Source organism: Bufo bufo, chromosome 2, assembly GCF_905171765.1.
Source record: "Bufo bufo chromosome 2, aBufBuf1.1, whole genome shotgun sequence".
NCBI classification, from domain to species: Eukaryota; Metazoa; Chordata; class Amphibia; order Anura; family Bufonidae; genus Bufo; species Bufo bufo.
In genome coordinates, this window is record NC_053390.1 from 256,295,941 (window position 1) to 256,307,839 (window position 11,899).

The following is an 11,899-nucleotide window of genomic DNA, read 5'->3' on the forward strand; positions in this document are numbered from 1 at the left end:
TAAGTGCAAATAACAAAGGACAGGTAAGGAAATTATGTTACGTTTTCTTGGTTCAATTACACAATTTATTATTCTAATTTTGTTAAATTATTATATCTTCGTACATTTTGTTGTATTCTACCTCCTTCTTATCAGGTTTCTACAAGGTGATTTTGCACCCTAATTAGCTGCCTCATGAACAGGTGTATTATGACAGTTTATTATTATCATAGAGTTTATGTTTCGGGTGGCTTTAGAGGTTTTTCGTGAGTTTTATACTGATGACCTAAACTCTGGAAAACCCCTTTAAATTACCATCAACCTGTACACTACAGATTGCCTATGAAACTGGCTATGCAAATGATCCTCTAGAAGCAATGGGGGAATTACCATTGCAGAGAGACTTGCACAATAATGATGATGTGCAGGGTGGTAATTTGGATGCCCACAACTGAACCATCAGAGTAAACAGCAGTGAGCTTGCTCTTGGGGACACCAGAGAACATCAGCACTGTCAATTCAAGCAGTTAAAATATAGCAAAAAAAACCCATAGAAACTAGAGTTTGCAAAAAAGCTGATTTTATAAAGCTAGAAATCAGATGTACTGTATATGCTGAGGAGGAATGTGATGATCTTTCCACTGAGGTTTGATTTACTATCATAACTATGACCTTGTGGGCCTAGACCAAAATGTTTGTGATTGTGGCTTTGGTTATCTGAAAATAAAAAAAACTGGTACAAATTGTCAAACCGTCTGCGTTGTTTCATATATGAGGTCTAATGTGTGTGTACCTCTTGGGCTTGGTCTGAACAATAGCAGCTGGCTATATCTAAAGGTACATACTGTAAGGTCCTTTTACATGGTGCCGAAAAACAAGTTGATCGGCCAATCGAATCTGTATGGGGTGAACAATCATTATTCCATTTATTCAGGCCTCCCCCCTTCTTCCCCCATACACTTCACATTATGTTGGCAGTATATCCCCGCTTTATGCTGGGAGTTTTGCTGCCGACCAGTGAGAACTTTTATGCTTGCATAAAAGATATAATCAGCTCGTGTTTTATCAGATTGGGCCAATGATCGGATGAACAAACATTGCTACAAATGTTGTTTTCCAGATCATCGGCCCATAAATTTACGAGGCATATTCTTGGCAAGACCTACAAGTAATGCACTCGATTTACCTCTATGCCGGTGATAATCATAAAAGGTTGATGAAATTGGTCACTTTTCAAAACAAAACAAGGATCTAAAATTTTTTCTTGAAATAGTTTTATTATTTATTAAAATACAATAAATCTTCTACCTAGAAACTAGAGGGCACAGTGGTATCCATTCTTTCCACCTGCCGACAATATGTATAGCACAAACTATTGTAGTCATTCTGCATTACCCATGCATTGCAGGTCAATGCAATACTTATGGTTCATTACCAGCTCATTTCTAGGACCTTTCCTTCTTTGCCCTGATGCGTGATGTTATAATGCTTATTGGTCTGTTAGCCACAGGGTAGTTTCTACAGGTTAATCAATTGAACGTCCAATTTTCCTTTCTTTTTACAAGTGCTCTCACATGAATAAAACATGTCACAGAGTCAACCATCTAATCTTTGATCTGATGTGGAATTGGATGGCATCAACAATGTCTGTTAATAACGCATCACATCTAAGCAAAGTACCCATGGCAGAAAACAGCCACAGCCAGCAGGATGATGGCGTTGATATTGACCACATTCCTCCAGAGGGGCGTTTCTGAGGTGTCTGTCATCTTGGATTCCAAGGCCGCCTTCTCTTCTTCGCTAAGTTTTGGTGCTTTCTTGCTGTCGAAACCGCAGAACCAGTTGTAGGCTTTCTTAAAGAAATTCTGTTTTTTGACTGCATCAAATATAAGAACAAGTGTTGAAGAGAAACAGTTCAAAGTAGACAATCATGTTACATGCTTTGTACAGAGATTTGTATGTCATTGGTTGATATTGTGTTATTTGTAGTGCATTATTTTCATGCACATAAAGCTTTTTATGTACCGTAAACTTACCTTACCAAAATTCTCTATTGTTTTTAACTCTAAAATCACATACTGATTAATTTCACAATTTGAAGCTCTATTTCTCTGTACAGAACCCCAAATCTCATAAATCATAACAGACTTTTTAACTTAAAAACAAACATTATTTGTATTAAATTTTCTACTTAATGCTAGTTCTGCCCATAAAAAAGCTATTTCTATCATGCAGTTTATAACACTTGAGCAGTTTCTAGTTTTGTAACTAGATAGTATATTGTGGTAGATTAACATTTAGCACGGATTCCACATCGAAATCCTTGTAAAAATCCTGGAAAACTCGTGCCCCATTTGTTTCTAGTGTGATCCACATTGCCATTCGTACTTCTGTGAATTTTTATGTATGGATTTGAAGTATACAGCAAGAAGTATTGTCAAGTAAACATAGCCTAATGAAACTACATAATTTTTTTAAAATGTTGAAATAAAAAAGTAGAAAAAAAAATCACATAAAACATTCCTCTAAATACATATTTAGTAGGAAAAGATTATTTTTTTTAAGATAGATATTATTTAGTGCTATGTCTAACCTTCCTCAAAGTCATCATCTTCATCATCCTCTTCATTAATCCAATCATTAGCATCCAGGTCTTCTCTCTCCTCTTTACTATTTCTCAAGGACCAACACAGACGGTGAAGCTGCAAATATAAATATTATCCAATCAATAACGAGCACATAAGTGTACAGAACATACAAAAGACTTCAAAAATTTGTTAGTATTTACTGTGCTAGGAAAGTTTTTTTGCATATTTTTCACACCTTGTAGCGAAGGTGGGGCAATACAAGTAGGTAGGGACAACAGAATTAAGCAGGCCCAGCAATACTTTAGTGCAGTACAAAATGCTGCGAACTGTATCACCGTCCTGAGCACTTGCCATCTGCATAAGTAATATCGAGAGCATCAGATCATTATGTACATGGCTGGCAGTGTTAGGGTCCATTCACACGTCCGTAACGTGTTTTGCGTAACCATGGATCCGCGGATCCGCAAAACATGGACAGAATAGGCATATTCTACTAGTGCCGGCGATGTGCGGTCCGCAAAATGTGGAACGCACATCGCCGGCACTAATAGAATATGCCTTTTCTTGTCCGCAATTGCGGACAAGAATAGGACATGTTCTATTTTTTTTCGGAAAAAAAAAATGCGGACCATAGAAATGAATGGGTCCGCAATTCCGTTTCGCAAAATGCGGAACCAAATTGCGGTCGTGTGAATGGGGCCTAAGGAGGGCTTGGTTTTCCCCCTGGCCATCAGCCCACCGAGAAGTTTCCTTGTAGAGTCTATAGCCATTCTGTATGTATATATACACATTCACCTAAAGAATTATTAGGAACACCATACTAATACGGTGTTGGACCCCCTTTTGCCTTCAGAACTGCCTTAATTCTACGTGGCATTGATTCAACAACGTGCTGATAGCATTATTTTGAAATGTTGGCCCATATTGATAGGATAGCATCTTGCAGTTGATGGAGATTTGAGGGATGCACATCCAGGGCACGAAGCTCCCGTTCCACCACATCCCAAAGATGCTCTATTGGGTTGAGATCTGGTGACTGTGGGGGCCATTTTAGTACAGTGAACTCATTGTCATGTTCAAGAAACCAATTTGAAATGATTCGAGCTTTGTGACATGGTGCATTATCCTGCTGGAAGTAGCCATCAGAGGATGGATACATGTTCTCATTCTGTTTAAGCCAAATTCGGACTCTACCATTTGAATGTCTCAACAGAAATCGAGACTCATCAGACCAGGCAACATTTTTCCAGTCTTCAACAGTCCAATTTTGGTGAGCTCGTGCAAATTGTAGGCTCTTTTTCCTATTTGTAGTGGAGATGAGTGGTACCCGGTGGGGTCTTCTGCTGTTGTAGCCCATCCGCCTCAAGGTTGTGCGTGTTGTGGCTTCACAAATGCTTTGCTGCATACCTTGGTTGTAACGAGTGGTTATTTCAGTCAACGTTGCTCTTCTATCAGCTTGAATCAGTTGGCCCATTCTCCTCTGACCTCTAGCATCCACAAGGCATTTTTGCCCACAGGACTGCCGCATACTGGATGTTTTTCCCTTTTCACACCATTCTTTGTAAACCTTAGAAATGGTTGTGCGTGAAAATCCTAGTAACTGAGCAGATTGTGAAATACTCAGACCGGCCCGTCTGGCACCAACAACCATGCCACGCTCAAAATTGCTTAAATCACCTTTCTTTCCCATTCTGACATTCAGTTTGGAGTTCAGGAGATTGTCTTGACCAGGACCACCCCCTAAATGCATTGAAGCAACTGCCATGTGATTGGTTGACTAGATAATTGCATTAATGAGAAATAGAACAGGTGTTCCTAATAATTCTTTAGGTGAGTGTATATATATATATATATATATATATACACATATATATATATATATACACACACACACTCAAAACAAAAATTAAACAGCAGCACTAGTCCAATAGACCACGGGTGCAAAATCCTCCAAACCGCAGGCTCAGCAGTCAATGTGGGATAATATATATCCAAAGATGAGGCAGCACTCCAATGAATAAAGTGAAGAAAGTGGACCCTTTATTGACCCCTCTGCAACTGCATTGAGCGGTTGAAACGTTGCAGAGGGGTCAATAAAGGGTCCACTTTCTTCACTTTATTCATTGGAGTGCTGCCTCATCTTTGGATATATATATATATATATATATATACATATATATAAAAAGAAGGACATATACAGTCAGGTCCATAAATATTGGGACATCGACACAATTATAACATTTTTGGCTCTATACACCACCACAATGGATTTGAAATGAAACGAACAAGATGTGCTTTAACTGCAGACTGTCAGATTTAATTTGAGGGTATTTACATCCAAATCAGGTGAACGGTGTATGAATTACAACAGTTTGCATTTGTGCCTCCCACTTATTAAGGGACCAAAAGTAATGGGACAATTGGCTTATCAGCTGTTCCATGACCAGGTGTGTGTCATTCCCTCATTATCCCAATTACAATGAGTAGATAAAAGGTCCAGAGTTCATTTCAAGTGTGCTATTTGCATTTGGAATCTGTTGCTGTCAACTCTCAAGATGAGATCCAAAGAGCTGTCACCATCAGTGAAGCAAGCCATCATTAGGCTGAAAAAACAAAACAAACCCATCAGAGAGATAGCAAAAACATTAGGAGTTGCCAAAACAACTGTTTGGAACCTTCTTAAAAAGAAGAAACGCACCAGTGAGCTCAGCAACACCAAAAGACCCGGAAAACAACTGTGGTGGATGACCAAAGAATTCTTTCCCTGGTGAAGAAAACACCCTTCACAACAGTTGGCCAGATCAAGAACACTCTCCAGAAGGTATGTGTATGTGTGTCAAAGTCAACAATCAAGAGAAGACTTCACCAGAGTGAATACAGAGGGTTCACCACAAGATGTAAACCATTGGTGAGCCTCAAAAACAGGAATGTCAGATTAGAGTTTGCCAATAGACATCTAAAAAAGCCTTCCTAGTTCTGGAACAACATCCTATGGACAAATGAGACCAAGATCAACTTGTACCAGAGTGATGGGAAGAGAAGAGTATGGAGAAGGAAAGGAACTGCTCATGATCCTAAGCATACCAACTCATCAGTGAAGCATGGTGGTGGTAGTGTCATGGCTTGGACATGTATGGCTGCCAATGGAACTGGTTCTCTTGTATTTATTGATGATGTGACTGCTGACAAAAGCAGCAGGATGAATTCTGAAGAGTTTTGGGCAATATTATCTGCTCATATTCAGCCAAATGCTTCAGAACTCATTGGACGGCGCTTCACAGTGCAGATGGACAATGACCCAAAGCATACTGCAAAAGCAACCAAAGAGTTTTTTAAGGGAAAGAAGTGGAATGTTATGCAATGGCCAAGTCAATCACCTGACCTGAATCCGATTGAGCATGCATTTTACTTGCTGAAGACAAAACTGAAGGGAAAATGCCCCAAGAACAAGCAGGAACTGAAGACAGTTGCAGTAGAGGCCTGGCAGAGCATCCCCAGGGATGAAACCCAGCGTCTGGTGATGTCTATGCGTTCCAGACTTCAGGCTGTAATTGACTGCAAAGGATTTGCAACCAAGTATTAAAAAGTGAAAGTTTGATTTATAATTATTATTCTGTCCCATTACTTTTGGTCCCTTAACAAGTGGGAGGCACATATGCAAACTGTTGTAATTCCTACACTGTTCACCTAATTTGGATGTAAATTCCCTCAAATTAAAGCTGACAGTCTGCAATTAAAGCACATCTTGTTAGTTTCATTTCAAATCCATTGTGGTGGTGTATAGAGCCAAAAAATTTAGAATTGTATAGATGTCCCAATATTTATGGACCTGACTGTATATGTGTATGTATGTATGTATGTTCCGCGATCACTCCAAAATGCAACTTGGTATGCACATCCCTTGCTATCTGGAAATAAATCTTGTGGGGGTCATACGCCCCTACACAGCAGCTGCATGGAGTTTGTATGCTCCAACTGTTTTTGCTACACACATATTGCTCTGTAACTCAAAAACGAATCGATCAATTTCTACTAAACTTGGTAGCAGAAGGATCCGGCTTTGCATGGGCATATTTCATCTATTTCATTTAATGTTTGTGTGTGTCGTTAAAAGATAGACAGTATAACAGTGACCTCTACAGCACCCCGCCCCTTTAACAGTGAACTCCACAGTCCCCCAACCCTTAACACTGACCCCCCCACAGTGCCCCACCACTTTAAAATGGGACCTCCACAGCAGCCCATCCCCTTAACTTTGACCTTCACAGCAGCCCGTCCCTTTAACATTGAGTTTCACAGCACCACACTCCCTTGACAGTGACCTCCTCAGGGGTCCGCCCCTTAACAGTGACCTCCACAGTACCCTGCTCCCTTAACAGTGACCTCAAAGTACCCTGCCCCCTTAACAGTGAACTCCACAGTGCCCGCCCCTTTAACAGTGACCTCCACAGCGCCCTGCCCCTTTAATGCTAGGGCAACACTGACATCTGTTGCGCAAAATTTTGTCTCAACAATTTTTATAATGATAGGCTATGGTGTCGCACAAGATTGATTTTTCTGCGACTGTCGCGTTTCAGTTGCAGCATGTCACATGTCTCAGTGCAACACCATAGACTATCATTATAAATATTGTTGCGTGACATTGGTGCAACATCAATGTCGCACGACACATGTAGCAGTGTAGTTGTGCCCATGTGTCGTGCGACCTATTGTCGCGTGACACATGTCGTTGTGTAGCCCTAGCCTAAAGCTGACCTACAGCAGTGAAGAAAAATGGCTGGGTTTTTATTGAAACCTGGAGTAAAACTGTGTCTATGTGGAGACTAAGGGTCTGCGAGCTTCTATTGGCTGATAAGGGACATGTGACCTTGTGTATGGCAGTTGAGATATGATGAGAAAGACTTGCAGGCTTCTATTGGCTAATGCAGGTCATTGTTTAGAAATATCTCAGGAATGGTACATCCTAGAGAACTGAGACCTGGTTTAAAACCTTCCCGGACACCTGATGTACCTGTGTTCTAAATTTGGTGAAGATCGGTTCAGTCGTTTGGTCGTGCATAAAGAACAGACAGACAGTCGGAACCGACAGAAACTCCTTGTGTACCGGCATGTTACCTCCACAATATTCTTTCCTAGATAGTATGTGATATGTGTACCAAGTTTAGTAGAAATTGATCGATGAGTTTTTGAGTTACAGAGCAATATGTGTGTAGCAAAATCAGTTGGAGCATATAAACTCCATGCAGCTGCGGTGTAGAGGCGTATGACCCCCACAAGATTTCTTTCCAGGTAGCAAGGGATGTGTATACCAAGTTTCGTTGAAATCGATGGTTGCGTTTTTGAGTGATCGCGGAACATACATACAGTGGGATGCGAAAGTTTGGGCAACCTTGTTAATCGTCATGATTTTCCTGTATAAATCGTTGGTTGTTACGATAGAAAATGTCAGTTAAATATATCATATAGGAGACACACACAGTGATATTTGGGAAGTGAAATGAAGTTTATTGGATTTACATAAAATGTGCTATAATTGTTTAAACAAAATTAGGCAGGTGCATAAATTTGGGCACTGTTGTCATTTTATTGATTCCAAAACCTTTAGAACTAATTATTGGAACTCAAATTGGCTTGGTAAGCTCAGTGACCCCTGACCTACATACACAGGTGAATCCAATTATGAGAAAGAGTATTTAAGGGGGTCAATTGTAAGTTTCCCTACTCTTTTAATTTTCTCTGAAGATTAGCAACATGGGGGTCTCAAAACAACTCTCAAATTACCTGAAGACAAAGATTGTTCACCATCATGGTTTAGGGGAAGGATACAGAAAGCTGTCTCAGAGATTTCAGCTGTCTGTTTCCACAGTTAGGAACATATTGAGTAAATGGAAGACGACAGGCTCAGTTCAAGTTAAGGCTCGAAGTGGCAGACCAAGAAAATTCTCGGCTAGACAGAAGCAACGAATGGTGAGAACAGTCAGAGTCAACCCACAGACCAGCACCAAAGACCTACAACATCATCTTGCTGCAGATGGAGTCACTGTGCATCGTGCAACCATTCGGCACACTTTACACAAGGAGACGCTGTATGCGAGAGTGATGCAGAGGAAGCCTTTTCTCCGCCCACAGCACAAAAAGTGCCGCTTGAGGTGGGCTAAAGCACATTTGGACAAGCCAGCTTCAGTTTGGAATAAGGTGCTGTGGACTGATGAAACTAAAATTTAGTTATTTGGCCATAACAAGGGGCGTTATGCATGGAGGAAAAAGAACACAGCATTCCAAGAAAAACACCTGCTACCTACAGTAAAATATGGTGGTGGTTCCATCATGCTGTGGGGCTGTGTGGCCAGTGCAGGGACTGGGAATCTTGTCAAAGTTGAGGGACGCATGGATTCCAGTCAATATCAGCAGATTCTGGAGACCAATGTCCAGGAATCAGTGACAGCTGAATCTGCGCCAGGGCTGGATCCTTCAACAAGACAACGACCCTAAACACTGCTCAAAATCCACTAAGGCATTTATGTAGAGGAACAAGTACAACGTCCTGGAATGGCCATCTCAGTCCCCAGACCTGAATATAATTGAAAATCTGTGGTGTGACTTAAAGAGAGCTGTCCATGCTCGGAAGCAATCAAACCTGAATGAACTAAAGATGTTTTGTAAAGAGGAATGGTCCAAAATACCTTCAACCAGAATCCAGACTCTCATTGGAACCTACAGGAAGCGTTTAGAGGCTGTAATTTCTGCAAAAGGAGGATCTACTAAATATTGATTTAATTTCAATTTTGTGGTGCCCAAATTCATGCACATGCCTAATTTTGTTTAAACAATTATAGCACACTTTCTGTAAATCCAATAATCTTCATTTCACTTCTCAAATATCACTGTGTGTGTCTCCTATATGATATATTTAACGGACATTTTTTATCGTGACAACCAACAATTTATACAGGAAAATCATGACGATTAACAAGGTTGCCCAAACTTTCGCATCCCACTGTACATACATACACACACATATACACGTCCTTAAATATATATATATATATATATATTTTTTATCATTACAGTCCTCCATTAGACATTTATGTTGGGATTATATACAGGAGGCTTGCTGTGTACACAGGTCCCTTTTAAGTCACCGTTTAGAAATTGCCGATATCTGCACATACGGTATGAGAATGAAACTGCATTTTTTTTTAATGCAATTTTTTACTAGATAAGTAAATAGTAATATTTAGAAGCATATTTTTATATAGGTTTTACTTGTGAACTGTGATGGATAAAGTGGATTTTTCCATGTATACCATAAAACGGATGTCACTAATTAAAAATCAACAATATATTTATGTACTCACATGTATGTCAGGGATGGGCTTAGTCATGAAGGACACAGCCAATACAATGATAGTGGTTGCTGTAAAGAGGATCATTGCAAAATATAGATAATGCACACCGCAAATGATTTTTGGGCAGTTGCTGGGCTTCACACAACTTCCAGTGCCATAAGCAAATTCTGCGATCATCCGTGACAGACCAATTAATAGTCCAATTATTAATCCCCAGAAAGCTCCCTAAAAAAAAGACATGAAAATGGTAATCAGTAAGGGTGAACTGACATGCGGCAGATTTGTTCCAGATATTTCTGCAACTGCCCCATTCAGCTAAATGGGCTTACAGAAATCCATGCACATGTTGTGCATTAAGATGTGCAGAATGGATTTTTCTGTCGCAGAAATGTCTGCAACAACTTTTCCACTTGTGAATAGGGCTGACGTTCTGCATCCTTCCATTTTTAGTGTTTTTGCACTTTTGGTGCAGTTTTTGTGGTAAAAACGCCAGCGCCAGACGTTAGCGGAAAAATTGTATAGGAAATATAAAACATACATGGTTTTTTTGGCTAGCTGAATATATTTTTTTCAATTTGGTGGCATTTCTGTGTCTCTGGTGTTTTTTTTTTTGTTTTTTTTTTTACAAAATGCAGGATTTAGGCACATTTTATTTATGTCGTATACTTCTCTTTAAGAAAAAAAACACCTGAAAAAAAATGCGGTAATAAATTAAAAAAGGTACAGTATATAAAAAACTGTAAGTGGTTTCTATTACCTTTTATAGTGACAAAAATCGCCAAAGTATATTCATATGAGGAAGGGGCCCTGCCAGTTTAGTTTAGAAATCCCAGTTCAATCCCTAACCACTTCAGGTATAGCTCTGGTAATCTCTACATGCCTGAGATTAGATAGTCATATTTATTTGTGTTTCTTTACATTGGTCACTTATTTACATCTATGAGAAAATGCATTAGACTAGTCATACACGTGAAATAGCAGAACAGGCGATGGCTGTGTACCCCAACTACCCCAGTTTGGCTGTACATGCATCTTATTTAACAGACAGAGGCAGATGAGATTATCTCCCGGAAAAATAAAGGATAAATATGATGCACCCTCTTTAACCTGTGTAAAGATAATGAGATTGACTCAAATGCTCTATTACCTCAATTAACCCTCCATGAGCCAGATCCAATCTGGCAGACAAGAGACGTCCATATATTACAGTGGACGGCCATATCAGCCATTCAGTGGCTGCGCAGAGAAAAGGCCTGGTTAATTGTCTCCCCCCCCCATTGTTTGCCTGATTTGTGGCTCTAAATTGAATACGGTAGGTTGTCTCAGATTAAACTATCTCTAAAGGTCCCTTTAGACAGAAAAATTCAGCTGGCGATTGTCAGGAAGGAACCGCTCCACAGTATAGGGAGCAGTGATCGCTAGTGCCATCGCTCGTCCCCATACAGACTTGTTGTTTGCCGACAGCAGAGCATGTTTAGACAGCACGTTCTGCTGTCCGCAAACTACGATTTAGGTGCCTACACAAATTATTCAATTATCCAAAGAATGAGTGTTTCGCTCTTTCATCAGGTAATCGGCAGCACCTTTACACTACTAGATAATCGCTAATAAGCGCTCCTATGAACGCTCATTAGCGATTATCTGGCGGATTCTCGGCCTATGTAAAGGGCCGCTAAGAAATCCAGCCAGTCTAATTCTTGTTTTTTCCTGACAGGAGAGATCAATAGACAATTTAGATTTTCTCATTAGATTAGATTGTAGATTGCCGGCAGGTTGTGCTACGTTTCTAACATTAAAGAGGTTGTCCAGGCTTTTTCATATTGATGACCTATCCTCAGAATAGGTCATCAATATCAGATCGGTGTGGGTCCAACAACAGGCACCCCCGCCGATCAGCTGTATGAGGAGACGGTGCACGCAGTGTACACATGCCGTCTCCCTTCTCTCTTCCTGTCCGGTGCTGTATGTCCATGGGACAGCAGG

General features: G+C 40.2%; 1 protein-coding gene across 2 annotated transcripts in view; it reads right to left on the bottom strand.

Moving 5' to 3' along the window:
• Nucleotides 1-1,177: 1,177 nt before the first annotated feature.
• SLC5A1 (solute carrier family 5 member 1) overlaps nt 1,178-11,899 on the bottom strand; it is a 77,057-nt gene continuing 66,335 nt past the window's right edge. Inside the window, exons 12-14 of one of the 2 annotated variants that reach the window (XM_040416432.1) lie at nt 9,926-10,141; nt 2,573-2,681; nt 1,178-1,855 (exon numbers count right to left, since the gene is read on the bottom strand). In XM_040416432.1, the coding sequence (XP_040272366.1) occupies nt 1,647-1,855; nt 2,573-2,681; nt 9,926-10,141 (534 nt within the window). In that variant the 3' untranslated portion in view covers nt 1,178-1,646. The remainder of the gene's footprint in view (nt 1,856-2,572; nt 2,682-9,925; nt 10,142-11,899) is intronic. The other variant, XM_040416433.1, reaches the window with a different exon arrangement.